General features: G+C 43.9%; 1 protein-coding gene across 1 annotated transcript; it reads left to right on the forward strand.

Moving 5' to 3' along the window:
- Positions 1-379: 379 nt before the first annotated feature.
- On the forward strand, positions 380-26875 carry BCL2L14 (BCL2 like 14). The gene is made up of 6 exons (XM_063133387.1): positions 380-415; positions 17387-17817; positions 19028-19192; positions 20931-21001; positions 21826-22098; positions 24787-26875. Exons 2-6 carry the CDS (start codon positions 17394-17396, stop codon positions 24826-24828), a joined length of 975 nt encoding a protein of 324 aa, XP_062989457.1. The 5' UTR covers positions 380-415; positions 17387-17393; the 3' UTR covers positions 24829-26875.

Here is a 26875-nt window from a genome sequence, read left to right on the forward strand (position 1 = left end):
ATAAATAAATAAATATTGTTTTCATGTCCTGATTATGCACTTCCCAGAACCTTCTGGCTGGGCACAGTTTGAAACAAGATGTTCATTAGATGGATCCTTGAACATTCAAAGATGACCCTAGAACATTAGAATTTGGTGCATGGAATGCATGAATGGTGCAAGTGGTCTTCAAGCAGAAACAGACCTTTAAGTTAGGCTAAAGTATTAGCATGTTCGGTCAATTGGCTCCACCCTTTAACTGCATAAAGTTCCAGTGAGGAAGTGAAAGTCATCCAGAAGCAGTTTTGCTCTTTTACTTGAATGATGTCTGTCTCTGAGTGTAAAGGAAGGAGGAGAGAATAAAACATTTACCTTTTAAATCAAGGAAGGTGCAAGATACACCTTTGGAGGGCTGTTTGTGCAACATTATTCAATGGTAAGTACCCAAAGTTTTCAATATATTGGATTTTGAATTGGGTGTTATGTTTGCTTAAGCCTAACACTGTCTTTTCAACAGGACATTTCTTGAACTTACATGATCAATGAAAGGTTACATTTAGCTGAGCAAGGGGTTTTCAGTCATGCCTTTGGAATGCAGATGCTTCATAAAGAAACATGGAAATTCAAAATTACCAAACTTGTAGCCTGTCCCAAACTGTATTTTGTCACTTTACTGCTGGATATTTTCCCACTGCTGCAAGATCTCCACGTGCCCAGACATGGCTAGAATATTAAGAACACAGTTGCTTATTGCTGTTTTCTTCTGACCTCACTATTTACAATTCTTACCACCACAATTCATACTATAATAATAATATTATAATATATTTATTTGTTACCTGCCTCTCTCTCCAGATCTGATGCAGGCTTACTTTTGAGTAAACCTCATTGAACAGAAGTAGACTTACTTCTGAGTAAACACATATAGAACTGACTTTCAATAGTGTGGTCACTCAGAAGCCTTTTTTTTAAGTCTAAAACCGCAAACTGGAAAGAAGTGCTCTACAACCCTATGCTTACTTTTGAGGTCTTACTTCTGGTTTACTTAGAAGTAAGTATCTCTCTGTTCAATGGGGTTTACTCAAAGGTAAGCCATGCATATGCTATTTGAGGCAGTGCCTTTTTGCAAGCCTGCTTTAACCAAGGATCCAATCTATGCTTCAGCTACACTTTGGGAGTTACGCATCTTAGAGATAGGAGGGAATGTTAAGTCCCCCGGTTTTTTTCTGTTGCATTCTCAAAAGGAAAGATACAGAGAAGAGTTACACGTTTTTTCTTATGGAGCATGGGGTTCCCAGCGGTCATCTGGGTACCGGAGCCGCCGCCTCCTTCCTGGTGGAAGGCGACCAATTGCCAGTCGCATTCTTTCAGGGCCCGATCTACACTAAACAGGATATAACACTTTAAAAACGTTATGAAAACGGTATATGTAATGTGTCCTGGGCCTGAACAGTTGTCATAACCATTATAAACCGTTATAAGCAGTAGTGTAGATCCTGCCCAGGACTGCCCCCCTCCCCGCCCCCTGGATCAGCTCTTGAGCAAGGTCAGATGGCAGGAGACCTGTACTGTCCTTGTTCCCACTGAAAAAGTTGGAGTAAGTCCCTGACTTCTTCAATGAGCAGCTTCTCATGAAAGCCCTGTGTTTGCTGCGAATCTGTGGCTGCATCATATAACTGCGGCTGCGCAGATTTGTAGCCACTGCAGTGCTTTCCCTGCGTACAGGCAGCCCCTATATCTAGTCAGAGTTCCTGTTGATGTGCCATTCCCAGAGGAGGGTACCTGCTGCATCTCAGCATTGAGTCACTGATCTGGCCTTGCTTGAAAGAGAATTGAAAGAGGTTCAAAACAGCTTCTGTTTAGCCATTCTCCTCCTCCTGGGAGTTACTTATGGTCTCCTCAGATCCCACTGGGAGAAAAGCATCTGGAAAGAAGCAGCGCAGTTTGGGTGTGGGAGAAGTGGATGGGACGAGTTTAGCTTCTAAACACATGGGCACACACACACACACACACCCAATAACCTTCAAATGCTGTACTTGAAATCCACTTGCCCTCCCCTGCTTTTTAGGAAATGGCAGCAACACAATTCCAATGCACCGATCTGCTGCTTCATTTCTACGTTGCTCCTTCAATCCCTTGGAATGACCTCCAGAGCTCTGGCCCGTCTCTGGCCCTTTCCCGTCCCAATGCCATCACGCTCCTTGGCTCCTGCTCTTTTGGCCAGTCTTTGTAGGTCTTCCAGTTTCACCACTTCTCTACCTTTCTGCTTATGAATCCTGGTAGAAACATTTTTAAAGCTTCCTGAACAATTTCATCAAAGAGACACTAATTTTATTGTTTGTGTCTGTTTTTAATTAAAAACAAACGCCCAGCCAGAAATATCGTCAACAACTCTAACTAGATATAATGGCAGTGAGGTACTTTATGCCTCAGAAACTAGAGATAGTATGGCACAGGACAACCTTGTACCAGGTTACATCACCCATGGAAACTTGTAAAGTAGTAGAAGATGCCCTTTGTACCATTAAGCTGATGGCATAGCAGATACTCCACCTTGAAGCTGTGGCACGTGCTATTTACCCAAGGAGCAGGTCACTAATAGTTTCATTTCAGTTTCTGTGAATTGAAAGAAACAGAAAGATAAGTACTGACATACAGGGAATTGGGAGTGTGGTTCTTCACACAATCTGGAGTCCATTATTTCCTACCAAAAAGAGAGGAATTTTAAGACATCATAAAAATTATATTTTCTTGAAAAATATTTTTTCCAAAAGAGATTTGCAATGAAACATAAATTAAGAAACAACAGAGGAGATGAGAGAGCACAGTAATTTTACCTGCATGTTGGGGTACTTATACTCCTCTAAGAGCATTCACAAGAGACTTGTGTGTAGTGAGTAATTCTGACAAAGGGCATTTTATCGATCAGTCCCTCCACACGGGAAGGAAACGGCCATGTCATGGCGGACTGAGAACTCAACGAGACTGACTGGAAATAGCCGAGCTCAGCATGGTGACTCATGCAGAGAAACTGCCAGGAGCTTCGCTTGGGGATAGGTGCTTCAGTCTCCCAGGAGCCTCTGCGCTTACAAGTGAGGCCCTAAAATGAAATCTTCTGGTATATCGCTGATGTGTGTTGGTTTCCCCAAGGGGCTTGAATAAAAACCGAAAGCATCAGAGAGCAGGGACTCCTGTCTTAACTTTGATGATACTACTTGTGCAATTATTTGTAATTATGGATTTGATTATTTAAAAGTGCAGCCATTCCACATGCAAGTCAATGAAGTGTGAGACTTCTGCATACATCTGAAGGCTGGATTTGGCCTGGGAGGAGGTTTGAGGGGGCAATTTAAGCAGATCAGGCTGTGCTGAGACCGGTACCGGGGAATTTGGAGCTGGAACTCAGCTTCAGCCCCTCTTCTGCGTATTAATAGTGAACTAGGAACTAGTTTGCAGGACTGCCAGAAGTTATTCTCTCAGCACAACAGAGGGGAAACAGTGATCTACACTGCAAGGTTGTTGTACACTATTCTATCAGCACAACCTGCAACATGAAGGTGAAAACAATGGAAAACTTTGGTTTGTTATTGTGGGCTGCTCTCTCTTTTCCTTTCAGCCCAACCCCCAATGTGCCACGTAGGTCTAAATCCACTAGATATCACAGCAGGGTTGTTGAAAACCAATCAGAAGGCCTGACCTCCAATAGTGAGTGTGAATCAGACTGCAGGTTTGTCACAAGCCGCTCTCTTTCAGACACGGACACTTCAAGCCTGCAGTACAGGGACAAATACAATTACCTTTGCTTAGCATGTCTCTTTTTAAACTCTTTCAGACCAAATAAGAACTGAGTTAGAGCAGCTGACTCTCAGCCTAACCTACCTCACAGGGTTGCTGTGAGGATAAAATGGAGAGAAGGCAAGAGGGAAAATAGCAGGATATAAATATAATAATAAACTAATAAATGAAAGGGGGGAAACTGAGGAGGAAAAAAGAAAAATGTCATATTCTTTCAGCTGAAAGGCCCTTTCAGCAGGTCTGGTGGATCGGTCCCACTTCCCTTCTCTCCCTCTGTTACAGCCTGCTTTCAGAGAATTTTGGCGGTGTGTGTGAAGGGGATGTGATTGTGATACCTTAATTCACTTGGTGAGGTGAGGTAGCTGAGGCCCTTTTGTCGCTTTTAAACTTTGAAACTCTTTTTAAAGTCCGGTGCCTGCTGGCAGCCTTCCACCCAGCACTTCATGGAAGACGATTTGTCAAAGTCCCAAACACCCACTCGGTATCTGCTTCATGGGGGAAGTTAAATCCTGTGCTAAAGTCATTGAGCTTCTGCAGAAGCCGAAAACTGACAGGCATCTGCAGACAGGCACTTTTTCGTGCCATCATCATGGTTTGGCCACTGGTTTGGCCATGAGCTTCACACAACGCCGCGGCCATGCAGTCGTCATCTCGCGTCTCCCCACCTTTTCGCGTGTTGTTTTGCTATGGGGGAAACACGGTATTTTTTGCAGTCATGCAATGAAAGCGCCATTGTGCCGTGACCTGCTTTGTGCGGGCGGTGCAGAGTTGACGTCCGTACGGACGAGGATTAGCTGGCAGTGTCGCCTCCCGTGCCACTGCGCCTCTGGCATTTTGCCCCGGCTCAGCTCTGTGTTTCAGGAATGCCTAAGCAGATGGGCAATGGGCAGGGGGTTGGGGGTTGCAACGGACGTGCGCACAGGTAACCCGTTTCCATTTAATCTCCTTTCCCAGTGTATACTCAAACAAATGAGAAAAGTGTGACTGTTGCTTTTACTGATTTGCATATAGGTCAGGGGAGGCGGAGCTCTGCAGATGCAGACTTCAGAACTTGCGAAGAATCAGTGCTTAACAGTGGGATGGGGATGTTAGAAAAAATTGTGGATTACAACCCAATTAAATCAAATAAAAAGGCATCTGGATGCAGTTTCAAAAGGAAAGTTTATTTTCCACCTCAGGTACCAAAAATCTCTTTGTACAAAGGTCCCCTTCCCTTGCCAATGTAAAGGAAAAGGCCCGGAACGTTTCATTTTATACAGAGGGAAACATTGTACACAAATAATTGGTTGTTAGCTCAAATCGTCACAGCTGATCCTCCTTCCTGTTTTCTTGACATGCCCAGATGGGGAGAGACCCCGTTGACCTTGCAAAACTCCATTATCACATGATCCCCTTAGCAATGAATCCTGGGGCATTCCTGCCATGTATTCCATTGTCTTTAACTAATCCCTGTCCACCACTCCCTCCCTGGTTCCTCCCCTTCGCAATGTCCCCTGGGACATTCCTGTCCCACCTTGCCTACGTGGCAGAAACTTCCCACTTCACCTTCCTTCCATCCAATCAGTATTCACTGTCCCTTCCCAAATTCCCGCCGGAGCATGCGGAAAGGAAGGTGAAGAAGAAGCCCCCAGCCCTCAAGATGGCGCCTGACATTCCTTTCGATGGGCAAACTTCCTACCTCTTATTTCTCTCCCTGGTTTCCCGCTGAGCTGTGGAGAAAGGAAATAAGAGGTGGGGGGTGTGTGACAGCTGCGCAAGCAAGCACCTGGCGATTTAACCAGCAGCTAGGGCTCATCCTTTACACCTGAGTAAGTGACCATACCCAAATAGGTAAATGGGACTTTTCTCTCCTACCTGGGAGTAGACGGTCTATTCTACTCGTCTAAATCACTTAGAAATCACCCAAGGATGGCATTTTGGGAAAGGGAAATGAGGGATCTTGGAAGAAGGACAGGAGAGAAGAGATGGGCGAAGGGAGTAGTGGGAAATCAGTTATTTTTCCATAACAGGGGCTGTTCTGCACGTGCTTCCTGGAAATCTTTAGCTCTTTCTATTCAATGCTCAGGCGCGCACACTCAGGAGAGAAGTCTAACCCCCTTCCACTTGACCCCCACTACCAGTGTATGCACAAACAAGAAAAATGTGATTATTGCTTTTACAGCGACAATACTGACTTGCAGTTATGGGGGAATCTGCAAAGACACAGGCCTCTGAACTTTTGAGGAAGTGTTTCATTTCACGCAGAGAGAGGGGGAACCTATGCCAGAGGGGTGGACAAGTGGCATAGAGTGTTATGCATAAAAAGAAAAACTGGCTGTATAAAGACCCCATTTACACCCCGAAAAGAATTCAGAACAGGAAGAAGTGATAAATCTCAGGAGAAAACATACGTCTGAAGATGCCTGCTGTATAATATCTGCATTTCATGGGGAGCTCTTCCTTTCTTCACCTCCTTCTTCAAACTTTCATTGCAAGCAAACTCACAGCAGAGGTAATGTCAGGAGCAGAGAGCTGCACCCTATAGTAAAATATCTAATTTGAATGTAACACTAAAGCACTTACGTGAAATATTCAGAAGGAGAAAACAACAGACACATTTATACAACGGATACAACACTTTCTTGCTGTGTTGTTAGGAAACAATGTTAGCTCGGTGGTGGAGCACCTGATTTGCATGCAGAAGGTCTCGGGTTCAATCCCAGCTTCCCCCAGTAGGGCCAGGAAATAGTCCTGCCTGAAAACCTTGGAGAGCCCTGCCAGTCATGTCGACAATACTGGGCTAGTCCACGGTATGCTTCAGTATACGGCAGCTTCCTATCTTCCAATGACTGTTTTTATTGTTTTCAACCCTGTCAGAGCCTTGAACTATTTTGAAGATACTGTCCCTGCAGGAGAGTTTTCCACATCTGCTGTTATCATAGGGTGTGGTGGGTGTGGGTGTGGGTGTTTCTGTTTCTGTTTCTTTTTACCATAAAATAATTTTTCAATGTATGTGGGAATTCCCAAATTCTATGGAGGATACTACTTCACTTCCCTACTAGTTGGCACTGAATCATTGATTCCTTTTGAATCCAAAAGTCTCTGGGCAGTTTCCCCCCCCGCCCAAAAAAGGCTTAAAATAATAAAATACAATAATACCAACTTTGCTATTAGAAGTAATTATTCTAAGTGGTCTTGTAAGATTCCCCACCCCCCAAATGCAGGATATAAATCTACTCATAAACTTACTCAGTTCATTGTTTCTCCCCACCCAAACCAGGTGAACTTCTAAAAGTATACAAATAAGCTTAGTTTCAAAACATGTAACAGTAGCAAAATGGCTATAACGTGTCTCCTAAAGTTTAAAATAAAGAAAAAGGGGGGAGGAAGCTGTAGAGCTACGTTATTCTTATCATGGGGAATGTGGTTTTCTTGAACTTGGTAGACCTTAGTCATGAGTTTGACCTTCCTTTTCTGCAGGGGTGAGTGAAAAGAGGAAGTTGGCGATGGGGAATAGCCAAGAGAGCCTCCCAAACGCTCCAACTGCAGTCTATGTAGGGTGATGAGGAAGTAGGAAGGGAGAATGAAAGCAGAGAAACCAAGTGGATGAAGGAGAAAACATGAGTCAGGGGATTGTACACAAAACTGAAGGTTAAACCAATAAGGGATATTTTTGCCCTCGCGGCTCCTATTCAGACAGAATCTAGTCTACTTAAAAAGATAAAAGTAGACAGTCATTAGGGACTTGTCTATACATTCTATATACTCTGTTATAGCTGCGCAGTTGCACCCCCTTATTTATATGACACACTCACCAACTTGCAGCCACCTTGTGCTATTCCCTGCGAAGCTGCATTTTTTAATGTGTCATTTTACCGTGACTTTTTACATTGCCCTGATGTCACCATGGTTGTTTGTTGTCTGTCAGTGGTGCCTTCAGTTCAGATTAAGAGAGTGGGCATGGTTAGGGGTGGATCCCAGTGCAGGGTAGGCGCAGGAATGCAGGGCAGGGAGGAGGCCTCGACAAGCCTAGGAATGGCTGCCATGGCGATATTAAAGTCTGGGGAATGAAAGCAAGGATAGGTGTGACGTATAACCCAAAAAGTCAATGAACTGTAGCAGTGCAGATGTGCTGCTACAGGCTTTCAAAGTTATGCAGAGTTGCCAGAAAACAACAAAAATGGTTTTTGCGTAGGGTGAACATATGACCGGATTTGCCTGGGGTTTTGATGGCAAATCCGGGAGGGGGAGGGGAAATCCGTTTTTTTTTTTTTTTTTGTAAAGAGCAGCTCTAATGGGAATTAACAAAAATGCTTATTTTTTAAGATAAAGACATGAAACTTGGCACAATGGTAGCTCTTAGGAAGGGCTTTGGTCATACGAAATTTGAAACAAATCCGTTCATCCATTGATTTTTTAGGATTTTTTTAAAAAATGAGGTTTTAAAATTATTATTTTTTAAATCGTCATTTTTAAAGATAAAGAGCTGAAAGTTGGCACTATGATAGCTTTTAGGTAGAGCTTTAGCCGTACCAAATTTGAAACAGATCTGGGGGTAGTAGCAAACCCTGTTAACAACAACAGCAGCTTGCAATGAGTGAAGATACAGTCAGAAAAGATATTTGAGGGAAGGGGAGAATGTAACACACAGAGTATAGCAAAAGCTTCAAAGTACAGCAAAACCTACAAAAGTAGGAGTGAGTGAAGTTAATTTCAGATACATTGAAGCTCTCACTTGTTCTTTATTTCAGTGATTTTAACATTAAGATGTTATGTAGAACAGATTTGTCTTAAATGTGTGCTGTAAAATCAGACATGTGACCAAGGCTATGTTCAGGTGGGCACGCCCCCTTGGTACTGGACACGGCCCCTTGGGGGCCGACCATGTTGTCCTCCTTTTTGGTTTCCAAAATATGGTCACCCTATTTTTGCGGGTTTTGGTCCCTTAATATTTGCTGCTTGTTGTCGTGTTTCCCAAGACCTCCCGCCTTCTTGGGAGGCAATAAGGAGGCCTGCTAAGTAACCCACAAAGCTTTATTCAAGCAATAAACATCTCTTCCCACCTGAAGAGAGTCTAATCTCTAGGAACTTTCCCCTAGGCAAAACTATGCAAACTAAGCGAGACAATTACACCTTGGAGTAAGGTCAGGGCTGGGCAACGTTTGTCCCTCCAGAAGTTTTGGCCTACAACTCTCATCAGCTCTAGCCAGCATAAAGACAGGTTGCTTACCTGTAACTGTAGTTCTTTGAGTGGTCATCTGTGCAGTCACACATATGGGCTCTGCGCCTGCACGGGGCCAGCTTCGGAAACTTCTCTAGCTGAAAGTCTTTTAGACGGGAACCCTCCCCCACCGTCCACTGAGCATGCTCAGGGGTTCCCGCCTAATCCCCTCAGTTCCTGAAACCGCGTAAACAGTCTCACTGAGGTGAACCACCAGGTAATAATAAAAAAAGATACCATAGCGGGGACAGTGGGAGGGTTGTGTGACTGCACAGATGACCACTCGAAGAACTACAGTTACAGGTAAGCAACCTGTCTTTCTTCTTCGTGGTCTCTGTGCATCACACATATGGGCGAATAACAAGCTGACTACCCGGAGGTGGGTGGTGTCAGGTGATGGATGTAAATTCAACGGATTGCCGATAAGACGGCATGCCCAAAGGCACAGTCTCTATGCACTCTGATGTCCAGACGGTAGTGACTGGCAAAAGTCAGAGGTGTCGACCAGGTATCTGCTTTGCAGAGGTCCGGTATGGCAATACTTCTTTCAAAAGCTGTAGCAGTGGCCCCTCCTCTGGTGGAGTGAGAGCGCACTTTCCCCTTCAGCGGGGGGCCAGCAAGTTCACAGGCTAATTTAATAGTCTGAAAAACCCAAGCAGATATTCTCTGTGGAGATGCTTGGAGTCCCTTTTGTTTGACCCATAACAAACAAAAGATCTTAGCGATCTCCGGAGAGTCACTGTTCTGTCCAGCGTATGTAGTGTCAACTCAAGAAGAGTTGTCGGCGCAAGGAAAAAGCTTGGCAGAGTAAAATCCTGCCCAAGGTGAAAGGAGAAACAACCTTTGGAAGAAAGCTGGATCCGGTCTAAGGACCACTTTGTCGGCATGAAAAACCGTATAAGGTGAATCCATACGGAGTGCCGCTAACTCTGATGCACGTCTAGCAGACGTTGTGGCAACAAGGAATACCACCTTAAAGTCGGTAAATGCAAATCTGTCTTTGCCAACGGTTCGAAAGGCTTGGCAGACAGTGCTTTTAGCACCACGGAAAGGATCCATTGCAGAACAAAGGAACGAAGGCATGGAACTGTATCTTTCATCCCTTTCATAAAGCGCTTAACCAGTGGATGAGTGAAGACCGAACAGCCCTGAATCCATAAATGTGAGGCAGAAATCGCTGCCAGATAAACTAAGTGAGGAAACTTAAGGCCTCTTTTAACAAGGAAAAAAGGAAAGTGAGGGTGGTGGAAATAGGCTCTGAAAGGGGTTTCTCATTTCTGCTTAGTGCAAAGGAGGAGTGAGCTTCCCATTTGGTAGCATATGACTTTCTAGTCGCTTGTTTCTTAGCTGCTAGAATTATGTCCCATATATCAGGGGGTAAGGATTGACAGTCTAACATTGTGGTTTCTACTATGAGGTCCAGAGAGCTCAATAAATTGAGGATTACTCCCACTGCCTTCGATAGCATCCTCTTCTAAGATGCTACTAGAAGCCAGTTGTCTAAATATAGGTAGACTTTCACCCTGTGTAGGCAATGAACTGCCATATATTTTGCAAACATTCGGTGGGCTGTGCTTAGGTCCATAGACGCACCCAAACTGGGACATATCGGTACCTATGATAAACCCAAGGTACCTCTGGCGAGTGTTCTGAATGGCTATATGGAAGTATGCATACTTTATGTGTGTGGGGCAAAACATACTCCCTTCTGAGAAGCAGCATTAAGAAGGACAGTGTGTCATCTGTAATTTGCTGGTTCTGATGCAGGAAACGAGATGAGCAATGAGATTGAACAATCCTTCACCATCAAATGGAAGGTCCTCAATCTAGTTCACAGAGTGAGACCTGCTAATCATAGGTATGCATGCGAAGCACCAGAGCACGCACCATCGCTCTCAACTCACAGTGAAGTAACGGGCCATGTTAAGTTGCTGACAAAAGGAAAAGTTGTATCTGGACATCATAACTAGATAGTGTATGACTCTGGGGCCCAAAGCAGATGAATATGTTCTGAAAACTCCCCTTGGGGCTAACTGAACTAATATAGAATTGGAACATGGGTGCATAAAGAAAAAAACCCCATGTCCATTACTGGACCTTATGTAAAGATTCTGCACTTTCCAATGTCGGAGCCATCAAAGAAGGGCCCTTCCAGGAATTTTTAACTGTCAGAAGCAGTGTTGGGAGGAAAAATATCGACACTGGAGTTGGCTTCTCAGTACATACAGCATGAGATACAAAATCCTGCACTTTATTTACCTAGTTATGTGTCTCAATACCAAGCCTGGTCATCCTCAATGACCGGGAAGTGGTACAAGTCCTCCAAAGGAGGTTCTGCCCTGTGTAGGTGATGCAGAAGAGGGCAATGATGAGACCGACTGATAGTCCTCAAAGGATTGAAGGGAATCAGGTCTATTCTTATGCTCTAACTCATCTTCCCCAAGTTGATCTCCTGATGTCCCATGGAATGGGGGTGGAATGGGGAAGAGCTAAGTAATTGTGCTGACGCATTGTGGCTGTAACAGCTGAGCCCTGTGTATCGGTCGCAATGACAGTAATCTCGGTTGTACGTATCCCCATCATGGTACTGAAGCCAGTATCCATGCTTGTATGGTATTCTCAGGAGACGTGGCCCATTTAACATTGTGTCCCCTCCTCTTCCAAGGGAGGGGGGGAAATGATGACATCAGACATCATGGTAATAAAACGCTCTCCATTGAAAGCAAAGCACTCAGAGCGTAGAGACTCTGGAATGGGGACCTTGAAATCGGTGGTTAGCCTGCAAGGTATACACTGCCTGATGTGGCATTGGCTTTGGAGGGGAGAGATATTACATCTCACCCTCTGACATTGAAGCTGCATGCGAGATGCCCTCTTGGTATCAAGAGTCTCAGTGTTTGTACCAAAGAAGCTATTAATGTTATTGCCAATCTCAGTATCAAGGGTTCCAGCCTTGGTACCGAAGAAACCAGTTATGTTATTGTCATTTTCAGTACCAAAAATTCCAGTCTTGGTACCGAAGAAGCCAGTTATGTTATTGTCAGTCTCAGTACCAAAAGTTCCAACCTTGGTACCAAAAAAGCCAGTTATGTTATTCCCAGTCTCAGCATTAAGAATTCCAGCGTCTGTATTGAAGATGCTAGTTATGTAATTGCCACTCTTGGTATTGAGGGTTCCAGTCTGTACCGAAGAAGCTATATTGTTGCCAGTCTCGGCATTGAGAGATTCATTCTCGGTACCGAAGAAGCTAGTTATATTGTTGCCAGTCTCGGTATTGAGAGCAGTCTCGGTACCGAGAGGTTTCAGGCTCGGCACTGAAGAAGCTAGTTATATTGTTACCAGTCTCGGTATTGAGAGCAGTCTCGGTACTGAGAGGTTTCAGGCTCGGTACCGAAGAAGCTAGTTATGTTGTTGCAAGTCTCGGTATCGAGAGTTTCAATGTACTGAAGAAGCTAGTTATTATTGCTACCGAGGAGGCCAGCCATGGGGACTCTAACAGTAGCGGTTAGATCTGGCTTCCATCGAACGGCAGGTCCTCTATGCAGGTGCATGCCTGCTGGGACAGCCCTGCGGACCTTAGCTACGTATGCTTTCATAGAGCAATAGAAACTACCATGGCTTTGAGGTGCAGTCCGTAGCGTGGCGTGCTGTATTAAGCTATTGTCGAGAAAGTCTCATAGCCTCAGTACAAAAACAACTGCCAGTTCCCTTTGGTCATCTGGCAAGAATCCGGAGAGAGGTGTAATCTCCTCCCATAAAAAGAGCTTATGTTTTGCCATTGTGGCTTGGTAATTATGCACACGAAGGGATAAAGCTGTAGAAGAGTATACTCTTCTCCCCAGGCCATGCAACCTACGGCCTTCTTTGTCCACTGGTGCATTATTTGAGTATTATTGAGTTAGGTTTTGGGTGTGTAAATAGGAACGGGACAATTTAGGCCTGCATCTTATAAATATATGTTGTCTAGCCTCCTTGACGTTGTGGCATAGAGGAGGGCAGCTTCCATGATTGTTGCGCTGTGCGCAGCAGCACAGGCAAATATAGAATAGCCACTGGGGTTGATGACACACAGTATACATCATCGTAAACTGGGTCATTAAATTTCTCTATAGGTTGGGATATTTGAGTCCCTAGGGACGTTGCCATTCTTTGTACCTGATCAGTAAAGTTTGCTAAGTCCTCTGAAGGGGACACCATGTCTGCAGTGACCACGAGGTCATCTGGTGGTGATGTATCTTGTGAGGAGTCCGATTGGTAATGCTCCTCCGATGGAACATCCAGTCCCATGTCTGATGTAGGCAACGTCTGCAATGCTTGCGACGGTACCGAGAGGTTGGTACTGCGGTTTGCGTCGGTTGCGGAGCGCGCCTCGGTACCGATGGTGGCATGGGCATGACATCCTCTGGGAGAGGTGGACGGGAGATTGTCGGAGGGTGGTTGTGGGTACTGATAATAGTAACCTAGGTGCCTTCTGTGTCTCCAATCCTCGTAATAATACGGAGGGTACTGGGGAGGTTGCCAATCAGCGTAATAGTCCCGCATTCTTGGAGGGGACATAGGTCGTTCGCCATGGGTGGCATACTGGCGACCTGAATGAGTTAAAGCCGGTGAATGGTCCCGGGCTTAACCATAAGGCGACGCGTGTCGGTATCGATAACCTTCGGTGTCGACTGACGGTTGCTGTGGCATTTATTGGTACTGACATCCATTGGTATCGATGGGTTGTGGCTCTTCTCGGTATCGAGGGGAAAAAGGGCCCCGATCAGCCGAGGTATTATCCATGGACGAACCTCTAATTTCGCCTTCCGAGACCAATGCCCTTATGGTAGGGTTGTCAGCTGGTACCGTGATGATCCGTAATGGAGATGGTGCCGGCGAGTCAGCAATACGCTCTGTTTGCTGCAGAGGGTTCAGTACCGGTGGCGAGGATGGAGTCGCCCATCTCGGTATCGAGTATGGTCTTGGAAGCAATAGCCTCGGTACCAGGCTTATAGGTAGGGAAAGCGATAACCTCGGTATCGGCTTATTGGTAGCGAAAGCGATAGCCTCGGTATTGGGCTTATCGGTAGCGGCGGAAACCTTTGCAGTGAAAGGCTCAACATAGGGCTCCTATGCCCTGCCGCATGCCTCGGTACCGATGTGTTCGGTACCGGGCTCCTCGGTATTGACGAATCGGTATTCATGACTTTTTCCTCGCATTTATATTCTTGAGTTTTGCTCTTATTCCTCTGAGGGTCGTGTGCCTCAGAACACTCTCTCGCTCTCTTAGAAATCTTTTGCCGCTCTTGCGGATGCGGACTGAGAGGAGGAGGAGGGGGGAACCGGTAAGGCTCAACTCCGTGCTGGAGGAAGTTGGGGCATAGACTCCATTACGATAGGAGATTTGGAGCGTCGAGATGGTCTCGGTTTCTCCACTGCCTCCAACACCTTGTCCCAGAGTATCGCCCGAAGGCGGTCTGAGCAGTTCTTTCTCGTTTGCCTTGAGAACTTAAACAAACACACAAGATTCCACAATGTGTGTTTCCCCCAAGCAGAGCAAACAAAGTGAGTGTCCGTCGGTTTGCGTGATCTTCAGCCTGCAAACGGGGCACTTCTTGAAGAGGCCTTGATGTGCCATAAGCCACAAGGCTAAGTAACAACAAATGAATCCTTCTTCTTCTTTTTTTTTTAAAATAACTAAATAGAAAAGGTTAGAAAACTGGAGAGAAAAGACAAGAAGAAAAATAGAATATTTTCAGCTGAGGTAAAGTATACCACACACGAGAAGTCTCCACAAGCTGTTGACCCATAGGCGGTTGAAGATAACTGAGGGGATTAGGCGGGAACCCCTGAGCATGCTCAGTGGACGGTGGGGGAGGGGTTCCCACCTAAAAGACTTTCAGCTAGAGAAGTTTCCGAAGCTGGCCCTGCGCAGGCGCAGAGCCCATATGTGTGATGCAAAGATGACCACGAAGAAGAACCCATAGTGTGGGCTAATGGAAGTCGTAGGTCAAAACATCTGAAGGATCACAAGGACACCAAGCCTTAGTAAATGGACTCAGAGGGGATTTGCTTCCAAATAAACATGCCTTGGGTTGGGCTATCAGTAAGGTGAAGGGGCAGGAAATTAATCACAACACAAAAGGTTAACAAAAACATCCCTCCACACATAACACAAACCATCCCTCCGAAATTTCACAAACTGAAATAGGAAATATGTACTCTTGTGTTGTAACAGACTTATTTCTGTATATGAATCACCACTCTCTCCCCCCTCCCGCTTTCTCACTACTATTCAGTGCGGAAAGATCTTTGTCACCTGGTGGTCATTTTGCTGTACAACAGACTGTCTTCTTACATTTCTGAAGTACCTTAGTAAACGTATGATAAACGCTTTTTTCTTTCTCTTCTTCATCTTCATCATCATTTATTTACACCAACTTGAATATTTAACAGAATGCATTTTTAATTCTGTAATTAAATTTGCAACTCACATTCAACAATACTTCTTTGGATGAGTGGTTATGGAAGGATGGAAGAGAAGCAGTTTCTGCCCTTGGGTATGCAGGCATGGGCCTTTGCACTATGCTGCATCCATCAATACCTATCAGATATTTAATCCTTAGTGAGCCAGAGAGGGGGGCGAAACCTAAAGAACTGACCTGCATATGGGTCACACTAATCAAATCTTAAAAGGCAACTCCAGCCAATCCCCACAAGGCAAAACAGGGACCGGAGAATACTAGAGTTAGCACCAGAACATAAGGATCATCCTTGGTAAATAGGGTTGGTTGAAATGTATGAATTTGTACTCACAATCAGGAAGCTTAAGGAACTGTAAACTGCATTTAGCCACTTTTTCAATGTGTGCTTTTTAGGTCAAATGGGAATTGTTATGGTGCCCAGCAATCTGGTATGGGATTTAAAGATCAGTCCTGTGTATGTTTACTCTCATGGAACTCAATGCAACTCACTCTTTACGACTCAGCATTGCAACCAGGGCTGGCCCTACCATTAGGCAGAGCGGGTGAGGAAGCCACCTCAAGTGGAGGAGACTTGGGATGGGGTGAGTGGCAATAAGACATTGGAGGACGTGCCCTGCAGCCTGTCCCTTGCCACCTAAGCCAGTCTGCTACTCTCAGATACCATGGAGGAGGCTGTTCTGCCCCCCACCCCCGTTTGTCATCTGAAGTAAGAATCAGCGACTTGTTTGGTGAGCTTCTACAGAGGGAATACTGGGGGCCCTGTCTTGTCCTTTGCCTCAGGCAGCAAAAAGTATTGGACCGGCCCTGATTGCAGCCCAAGACCAGTTAACCAATGCGCAGGGCCAGGGCCAGCCCAAGGCATTTCGCTGTTTGTGACGGAGCAGCAAATGGTGCCCCTCACCCACTCAAGTCAAGGTGCCTGGTGCCCAAAGCCAGGCATGTTGTTTTAGCACATGAAGCAGAAAATCCCTCAAACACCTCTCCTTAGCTTTGACAGTAAAAATGCAATAACGTCCTTCACTAACAATGTGCTGCCGTTTCACGATACCAAGAATCTGCTGCCTTAGACAACCACCTCACTCTGCCTAATGGTAGGGACGTCCCTGGGCTGCAACATTATAATTTGAAAGTTAGGGTGCTTCCAGATGGAGAGGTCCTGGAACTACAAAGCAGGAGGCATTCTGCAGCTATTGTGTCTTTCCCTTGTTAACAGATTGTCTGCGGTAATGGAAAAGACAGAAGTAGTGGTAGGAAAACACAGGAAGATGAGAAGTGGAAGATGATGTTGTTTTGGCCCCTTGTTAAATGAGGCAGGGTGGTGGCTCTTTAAAAGGCTTGTCGGGAAGCCCCCGTAAGCTACTGAAATTAGAACTGTAAGTACGATTATAGTATCCTGTCCCATTGGATTCAAAGTGCTGTTGTAAGGATTTCCAATTCTCAGGGCATTAGCCTCCTTCTCAGGATCTTCAGGGGAAGGTCTAAAAGTCTCAGGGTGAAAAGATGGCATCAAAAGAGGGTAACTATTTTCTGCCTAGATGTTGTGTTGAAAACTGCTATTAGCTCTGCCCCCACGTTCATAACTGGAGCCATCAAGTGCACCACGGTCTCCTGAGCTTGAGTTACCAAGCGCAACCAGGCATAATTGCTTTTTGCTTCCAAGCTCCACCCCCAGAACTGCCACACACGACCCCTTTGCTCTCAAGCTATTCCCACTGCATGTTGAAGATTGAGCCACAGCACACCTGGAAACCGTTGCTATTTTTCTTGGGTCACAATGAGATACAAACAGGAGGGGGGGAAAGCATTTTTAATTCACCTACAAAAAAAATCTTGGGTTGGATTTGATCTTCGCACTTTGCTGAAGTGTTAAAGAACTCCAGAGAAATTCCAGCCATCATTACTAAAAAGGATTCCTAGTATAGTTTAACAAGGAGCATTATCTTTGCAGGTCCAATATGAATTTGGCCAATTCTTCCAGTATGGAAGAAATCTCTTTGGATGATGTGGACAGAACCAGCACAGAATACAGAGTGCTCATGGCCTATGCCCAGCGCCGGCTGTCTGCCAGCAAATATGGGCAACTTTTAAAAAGGGAAGCAAAAGGCCAAGAGGGATCACCCCTAGGCACAGAGGATGTGGCAGTGGCCCCCATAGAAGGCCTGTCTCCTGAGAGTCAAGAACAGCCTGCTAGAAAAAGAACAAAGAAGAAGAGGGGGAGGCCCAACTGGAAACACCTTCTGATTCCTTCTTGTTTAAGACCACAAGCCAACGGTGAACTCCAGAACACACTTGGATACTGTGAGGGTTCTGCAGAAAGACATACATGCATGTCAAAGGTGGGAGTTGGAAGTGTGCCTACTTTTCCAGCAGAGGTGCAAGGTAGGTGAAATGTTTTTTCCATATAAGTTCTATTCACATATTTCTGGCTGATGGTTAGTAGGTTTCTAGCCCACCTTTGACCTTAAAAGAGCCTCTCTCCAAGGTGGCTCATCCAACCTTTATAATGATTAAAATACATTAAAATACTTTTGTTGCATTTAGGAAGCTGGATTCAATAAAAGAAATCCGTTTTAAGGTAGTTAAGCATGTTCAATTTCTATCGATTTCAATACTGACTACATTGGGTGCTTTCGAACAGACGGCTCCAAGAGCTAATAAATCATTTAACTTCCACTGTCAGCTACCCGTGGCATTGCAATTGACTTTCCATACTAATGGGAGATACTGTGAATTTTCCATGGGTTCCATCCACACCCTGTGCCTTTAGCGCTTCTCTTTTCTTTTTCAAGGGCTGCTGGTTTTGTCATGGTCCTTCAATAGATATTAGTCACAATAGCAATATGGGATCTCCATGTGCAGAGGCAGTTTGCCACTGCACACCAGTTACTGGAGAGCAACAGTGAGGGAGGGCTGTTTCCTTCACGCCCTGCTGATGGGCTTCTGGAGGCACATGGCTGACCACTGAATGCTGAACAGACTAGGTGGACTTTTGGTCTGATCCAGCACTTTTGGTCTGATCTTATGTTCTTAAGCAAGCATTTCAATCCCCCACTTCTACCCAGCCCCTTAGAGGAAATGCTCTGTCTGAACACACATGACAGTGGCTTGGACAGAATCAGATATTTGGTTCATCCTGCCCAGTACTGTCCTCTCTGAATGACAGTGACTCCCTAAGGCCTCTGGGGTCCTTCCTAGCACTGCTCCTGCGGTCCTTTAAAAACTGAAGAAGCCAGGGGTTATATTTGGAACCTTGTACATACAAAGCCATGTGGTCTACCACTGAACGATGTCCACCGTGTGTGTGTATATACGTCCATGATGCTTGCAGGGGAAGCTTTGCTCTATCTTTGCCCTGAAATGCCAAAGCTTTATAAAGGCTGTGGCTTTTTTCCTGACCCTCCAAGACATTGGGGCCAAACTAGATTAGAAAAATGACAGTGATACATGTATCTCGCTCTGTAATGTCCAGTAGAATTTACCTATGTCCTGTGATGGTGAGGCAAAGTGTATGTACCTGAATGAAGCATTAGCTGAAAGTATATTGGCTGGTGGAATTGTCTCACTTGGCTTTTTTTTTTTAAAAAAATAGATGATTCAGACATCACTCCCGTGGCAGACAGGCTTGCTGAAATAGTTGATAATTATAGGTCCTACCCTGAAAGTACAGGATTCAAATCATTGGAACGTACTGTGAGCATCGAAGAGGACTGTGGAGCCACCAGCAAACCTGTAGATGAAGAAAATGATGGAAAAGGTACCTTAGGTTTTCTTTAGCAGCTGAATTCTTTTCTGTAGTGTATTGCTCTGTGTGTGTGTGTGTGTGTGTGTGTGTGTGTGTGTGTGTGTGTGTGTTTAACGTCTTCGGGGAACCTCTTCCACAGTGATTTCTCTGTGAAGGAACTGCTGCATGTTTGCCACACAGCCTCTGCATCCTGCAGAGGATTCTAGTACATCTCCTAGAGATGTACTAGAGATGCCCAAGAAGGCTGACCATTCAAGCTGATCAGGCTTTTTGGGCATTACTGATGTTCTGAGTGTGTACTTTTGAATGTGTCAAACATTCACTGCTGGTCCATAGTGCATGATGGGAATATCTATGATAAACAAGTTGTTTTCCAGCAAAGATTTCTGCTGTTACTAAACTTGTAACTGAGGGACCTCTGGTAAGCATTTGAGGATCTGCCTAGGGCTCCACAAAACACTACTGATGACCTGGTATAGGGAATATAAATCAATATTATTTTAAAAAAAAGATTAGAACACATTTTTAAAGATGGTTGAAGTATATAGCCTCATAAGCTAGTGTAGGAACAGAAGAATGCTTGTTTTGTATTTTCTGTCTGAGTTCCCTTTCCCCATAATTTTTGAAATCATAAGCATTTCAGCTATAAATATAATACTTTGACAGAACAGAACGGCACATATCAATAAGTGTTGTTGGCTGTAACTGCTCCAGAAAGCAACCTTGGCATCATAACCGCATGCTGAAAGTACCAGCATGGTGTGCTGTGGAGCTAAGACTTATGCAAGGGTAGGACCTTTTAGCGGTGAGACAGAAAGCACCATAATGCCATTACATGTACCTGAGGTGCATCCAATGTCATGATATTGTTTGCAGTTCTGGATAGGCTGCTTCTTTGTGTCCGACACAGTTTGGAACTATATTATACAGTTGCTGTAAGCAGGACCTTCTCAAGGCATTTTGATGTGTAAGAGAGAACATCCAAATGGTGTCATCCCACTAATCAGTTCATCCAATGGTAATGCAATATGCAAAAAAGAATGGATACAATGCATTTATGAATACATAAATGATATATGAAGTGTGTGAGTGTGTGAGAGAGTGTGTGTGAGTGAGTGAGTGTGAGAGAGATATCCTTAATATATTATACCCTATTTCTTCAATTCTAAGACACACTTTTCCCCCATATAAACATCTCTAAAAATGGGGTGTGTCTTAGAATCGCGGGTGTGTCTTAGGTTTTTTTTTTTCTGTTGGTGGTACTGAAATTAATGTGCGTCTTACAATTGAGGGAGTCTTACAATCGAAGAAATACGGCATGTTTCTCAGGATTTGTTTTTAAGGATTGTGCCAGTGTACTGGAAACTTCTCTTGTTTTTCAGTGAATGGTGCCCCCATGGGTTCAATCTCTGCCATCCTTAATGACGGCCATCATACTTTGATTGAGGCAGTTGCCAGTAGGGCTGGGCCACCTCCATCCGTAAGGGTTACGGAGAGAATATAAGAGAAGTACTTGGGGAAAGTGTTACACCAATATTTATTTATATATTTATTACATTTTTATACCGCTCAATAGCCAAAGCTCTCTGGGTGGTTCACAAAAATACTGTATTTTATTTATTGATTAACACTTTTTATTGATGGTTTCCTGTGGCAGCTTACAAAATTATTATTTTAATAAATTTATTAATGATTTTACTTTCTGTGCTACACCAGAAAATAAAGTAATTTTAAACCTGTTTTTCACTAGATGAGGAAGCAAAGATAATTGACACAATAGTTGACTTGTTAAGAAAATCAGGAGATGAACTGCAGGAAAAGGTAAATACTTCAGGGAGGCGATTATCGGGGAGGCAATTATTACTCTCTGATCTGCTTGTTACAGGTAGTGAATCCTACAGCTTATCCTGTAGAAGCTTCAATTCTGCTCCATTGCATTTATTAATTTACAATTTTGTGAAATCACATCAGTGCAGTGTTTTTTAGACTACACTTCTAAGATGTTTTTAGGGTGTTAAACATGTGGGAAAGGAGAAGCATACATTTTTAGAGAAGTTTTTGGGGAAGAAACCCTTCCCCTGAATTCAGCTCGATCTGGCGTATCTGTCTGGGGACTGTGCCAAACCCCCAAAGCTATTTTACATGGTCCTTTATCTACAGAACAGAGTGGTGTGTCCCCTCATGAATACAGCACATGGAAGCTGAATTACAACTTTTGAATTAGAGTAAAACAATTTGGGTTTTTTATGCCACGAGGTTGAGTCGTGCATATGAGTCAAACATAGAGCATGATTTTTGTGATTTGGTTCAGGTTAGAGCAGCAGAAATCCCTTTCACAGAACCACATTCAGATGGTGACTGCAAAAAGTCACTTGAAGTAAACAAACAAACAAACAAACAACATCACACAAATCTGTTCTTACAGATGTAAGTGTGGAGACTTGTAACATTTAATTTGGCACATCTAACGGGCATGTTCATACAAGGAAAACACATTGTTAAACTTGCTGCATGCATTGATTCCTGGACCTGAAATATTAGGGTTCAGACTCTTTCTCAATCATGGTATCACCTGGATGACCTTAGGGTAGGGGATGCTTCCTCTGTTTGCTCCTACTAACAAATGTGTTACTTTCCATTTTCAGGTACAAAAAGATAAGACTTTTTCTCAGTGTTTCTCAGACCTGATGTCCTATGCATTCTTCACAAAAGTCGCTGACCAGTTCCTAGAAAAAGCAATCGTAGATTCAGCGACGGACTGTGAGGGCCAAGTTCAGAGCACCAAAATTGCTTTTGCCATGGAAGTCACAACCAGGCTTACTGCTATGGACAGCCATCCCATGAATATTGTGCTGGGTTTTGGAACAAAATACCTCAAGGAACATTTCAGCTCTTGGATCTATAGCCAAGGTGGATGGGTAAGAGGTTTTACATCCTTTGTTTATGGATCCCCTTTCTGTACATGTTCTGAACCATATTGATCTATGAATGTCCTGTTGATGCAGCTGGCCCTAGCAGCCCTCTGTAGAGGTGGGAATGCTTGGGTACTACGTTCTTCATAATGGATATCAACTCTGGCCTTCTGAAAGGAGAAGTCCAAATGTTTGTCTGCATTATTACTCTAATATGACATGCTTTCAAATGTTAAGAGTTTAGCTACACTACTGACTAAAAAAGAGTTAACAAGTATTCCGTCCCTAAGGGAATCTTGAGAACAGTAGTTCTGTGATATGGACTAGGACGATTCTCAACAGGAATTGTCCTAATCCATAGTACAGCCATCAACAAATTCATTGAAAAAATTCATGGAGGATAATGTCATCAATTAGTCACGATGGCTATACATTACCTTCGGTAATGGAAACAGCATGTATGCCTCTCAATACCAGTTGCAGGAGAGTGCTGTGGCATTTGATTGGCCACTGTTGGAATGGAATGCTGGACTAGATAAGCTCTTATCCAGCATGGTTCTTACGTTCTTATGGAGGCTAAACTAGTATAAAACTATAAGATCTAAATAGTCCTTTTGTAGATTGGAAAAACTGGAACCAAGTGATCTGAGCAGCATGGATCTGTACCTCTAGATTGCAAAGTACCAAAATGAGTGATATCAGCAGTGTGGTACTGGTTGGAGATTGAGGGCTTGAAGCCTGGGGTTTTTATAGCATAAAAACAAAGACTTCAAATGGAGCATAGTGCGAGGCTGGGAATAACGGTGGCATAAAGGGACAAGGACAATCTTTGCAGATTGAATCAACAGCAGTTGGGGACTGTTCACAATAGTTGGGGTGGGGGGAAGTGACCCACGGCAAGGGTGTCAAAAGGGTGAGCTTGGAAGGGAAAAGCCAATCAAGGCAGTGTCCAATGTTAATTAAAATTAATCTGAAAGTTAATCTGAAAATTTGGGAAATTCTTAGTCTGCAACCAGATCTGTAAGTAGATCATGCCTGGGAGAAATCACTTTAGGGCTGGGATATGCCCTGCATATTTGGTAATCCAATTATCATCTTCCCAACTTGGGGTTCCTGATTTGAATGGTGTTGCTAAATTTAGCTTTACATACATGGCCTTTATAAATGCAGTGCTTTGGCCAAGATCATTTGTCCTGTCAGTTTTCCTTCCTTTGCCTGATATTATCCGGCTGGATATCTTAAAATGAAATACCAAAGTTTGCCAAATACCATGGTCAGCTCGCAGTGCTTCTCCTATTACCAAGCGGCCTGACGACAGATACCCGAGACTAGGATCAGGAGCCAACCTGTAATTGCCAAGAGTTCATCCCCCCCTTTCCCAGAGTGGGCGCCATCCTATTGGCCATATTAATATAGTGGGCAAGGTAGAAATTTCCATTTGGCAGATAAAGGCTTAAGTAGGGGCCTGTATGTATGGACCTCAGTTAATGCTTTACCATTGTCTGCCCTTCTTAAATACATGAAAAGCTGCTCTGGTGCTAACCAGTGCATGTCAACCAGTGCATATTACACTTGTCTTGAAAGACCGGCGCTGGTTGCTAAATGCTTTCCGAGCTCAATTCAGTCTTTTGATTTTGACCGTTTAAGACCTAGGCTGGATCTACACTACTGCTTTAAAACAGTTTATAGCGGTATTGACAACTGTTGGGGCCCAGGACACACTCTGTATACAGTTTTCAAACTGTATTCGAAGTGTTACATCCTGCTTGGTGTAGATCTGGCCCTAAACCGCTTAGGACTTGGCTATCAAAGGGACTCGTCTTGTTGCGAACCTGCTCAGATCTGTAGGAGAGGCCCTTTCGAGGGCACCGTTACCCACCGAGGCCATTTGTCAGGTATGCATGAAAGGTCTTTCTCCTGTGTCGTCCCCAGACTGTGCAATGCCCCATAAGAACTGTGATTGGACCCCACTCTCTTGGCTTTTAGAAAGGCTGTGAAGACACATCTTCTTAATTTAGTCTTTTAAATTATTTAGTTGTCATAATGTTATAATGTTTTATTGGTTTTATTGTTCTTATTTTTATTGTGTTAAGTTGTTATTGTTTAAGATTGCTGTACACTGCCCTGATGGGTTTTTTTTTTTAGCAAATAGGTGGCAACTTTGAGGGGTCTGGAGGCTAATTTCCAGCCTGTAGGGCAACACGCCTACTGCCCCACTGCTGAAATTTGGCAGTGTGTGACAAAGAACATTGGCAGTTTGCCGCTAAACTTTGGCAACGAGTTGCAATGGAGGCTGAGAAGGGACAAATTTAGCTTGTTTACAACCAATTTCTCCCTTTTTAGTCTCAGTTGTGGTTTGCTGTCATTGTTTTTGTCTCTGCCAGTGTCGTGGTGCTGAATTTCAGTGCGTTAGGGTGAGGCCACACTAGAGATCAGAGGTCTGCATATAGCCTATAGGTCATTTATTGCCTGCCCCTCCAATGTCTAAATTTTAAGAATAAGAAACAGGATGTCTCCTAGAGATTGCTTGTGATGGTGTTTTACAAGTTGCGTATTAATTTATATGAAGATGTCAATATGTATTTGGGTCTCTTTGTTCGTACTAGGATGACTCCCTTGCTCTGCTGTGAACTGAAACCAAAAATATTCAGAACTGTATAAACCTCACTGGTTCACTTTCTTCTTCATTTCCAGGAAAAGGCTTTAGGATTACCAGATGAGGAAGACGTGGAATAATGAAAGAACGTGTTCTTCAGAAGATGTTCCTTAATTTGGACTAGTTGTTTGGAATGTGGAACAACAGGGAAATCATCCCCTCAAAAACTTTAAAAGCCTTGCGTCACAATTGTCTGCATGTTTATACAGAAAGAAATCCTACAACTTTCAGCATTGCTCCATCTAGCCATGCTGGGAACTGCAGGACTTTTTTCTATCTAAACATGCATAGGGTTGCACCCTTAGTCACTTTTGTATTGGCATGGATACTTGAGTGCATGTCCAATGATTTCTGTCCAATGTTTTCTGATGCTGCAGTATATTTCACTAGTCAACACTCAGCACAGTGGGGCAAATGTCAGGATCCACGGGCCAAGGAAGGCACCCTGGGGCTGATGCTGTCTTTCCCTCACCCCTTTGTTCTTCTCTCTCTTAACCAAGAAGAACTGGGTGAAGTAGCTTTGCCATCATCATTATCCCAGTGCCCATAGGATTTCTGGCTTAATGGTGGAAGCTGCAGCCACATAATCTCTTGCTTTGCTTCTAAGCCCTGGGCCGAGCACCTCACCTGTCCTTGCTGCTGTTGCTATTCAGCCTGGTAAATTTATTTTGGGGGAAGAGAAGCAACAGGTTGCTGACATCTTCATGTTGCAAGAGGATCCACTAGCGTGGTGCTTGGGGCCCACAGAAGACAAACCTAGTACCAACCCTGCTGTGACATTCTAGTTCTTTTGCTTAACGGACTTTGATGATGCCTTATTTAGGCTGATACATATCTTTTCCTCCTCAGACATTTGTAAAGGTGTAAGTGGAAAATAACAAAATAAAATTGATCAAAAAGGGGTCTGGGGATGTAGGATTGATGGGTTCAGTCTGGGAAGAGGCCTAGAGTGATGGTCTTTTAATGAGGTATTTTAATAGTGCACAGAAAGAAAAGTTTTATCAAATAGTTTGTTCGTTGCTGCAACGTTTGGAGTGCTGAAACGCACAATGGGGGAGAATCTGTACCACTTCAGACCAGATGAAGAGTTGAATATTTGTTTTAATGTTTTCCCACATGAAAATTTCCTTGAAGATACAAAAACTAGTACATCAAGGACAGGATTCTAGCTTAGTTTAGCTGTCTTTCCAATTTACTGTGTGTAGGCCAATTTTTTTTATATGGGTGAGCATTCAAATATGTGACTACCCTACGTTCAATCTGAAGTGATACAGTCCAGGAAGAGTTGTACTATGGGATTCTCCCAATGATTTATTTCGTGGTGTAATTGCAATTGCTGAAATTCTTACTTCTATGTAGCTAGGAAAAAAGTAAGAACATTGCAGCCCTGGGAATGGAGAGTTTTAAGAACATTGCACATTAATCCCCTTTTAATGTTTGTTGAAATGTCTTGGGAGAATTCTAGTTACTTGGGAAAACAGAACTTTTAAGCCTACCGCTGCCGATATTAATTATATCATACTTGAAACAATTATAAGTACTTGAAAGACTTTGAAAGCTAGGCAATTATCTGATTTCATTGCCTTTCCTTTTCTGTACCTTTCCACAGTATTTCTTTACCTACAGAAGAGGTGTAAATGATTTTATAACGTTATAGCTCCCTGCCTTGTGTGTTCTGGATCAGCTGTTGAGATCAGGGCCCTCAAGGAAATCTAACTGCTGGCCAGGGTTTACTAAATGGTGTTGAATGATAGCAAAGCAGCAACAGTAATGTTTCAAATTATATCCAGTTAATCCACTCCATCAAAACTCTGTTTTACTATGTGCATCTTTATCAAGAAGGTCAGTTCCACCTGGGAGTGGGCATAACGTTTTCTTAATCCCTCCCCTCTGTGACGTTTAGTTCTGCCTCTTCACTGGATGAACCAGGATGCTAGAATGAAGTGCCAGACAGTAGATGGCATGAATGTGGGTGGTAAACTATAGCCATACAAAAACATCTGTATCTATTTTTTTTCTTTCAGTGTTCCTGGATTAGGATGACAGGGATAGAAGACTGATGGCCAAGAAGGCTGGTTTATATTTAAGATAACTTTTAATTTAATCTGTAACCCACAATGGCCCTGT

Source organism: Elgaria multicarinata, chromosome 9, assembly GCF_023053635.1.
Source record: "Elgaria multicarinata webbii isolate HBS135686 ecotype San Diego chromosome 9, rElgMul1.1.pri, whole genome shotgun sequence".
NCBI lineage: Eukaryota > Metazoa > Chordata > Lepidosauria > Squamata > Anguidae > Elgaria > Elgaria multicarinata.

Bases quoted from the DNA above. Each gene is read 5' to 3' on its own strand.
- BCL2L14 (XM_063133387.1), top strand. From the start codon at position 17,394: ATGAATTTGGCCAATTCTTCCAGTATGGAAGAAATCTCTTTGGATGAT. The intron at 19,193-20,930 runs GTACCTTAGGTT...GTTTTTCACTAG, and splicing joins TGAAGAAAATGATGGAAAAG to ATGAGGAAGCAAAGATAATT. The intron at 22,099-24,786 runs GTAAGAGGTTTT...CTTCATTTCCAG, and splicing joins TCTATAGCCAAGGTGGATGG to GAAAAGGCTTTAGGATTACC.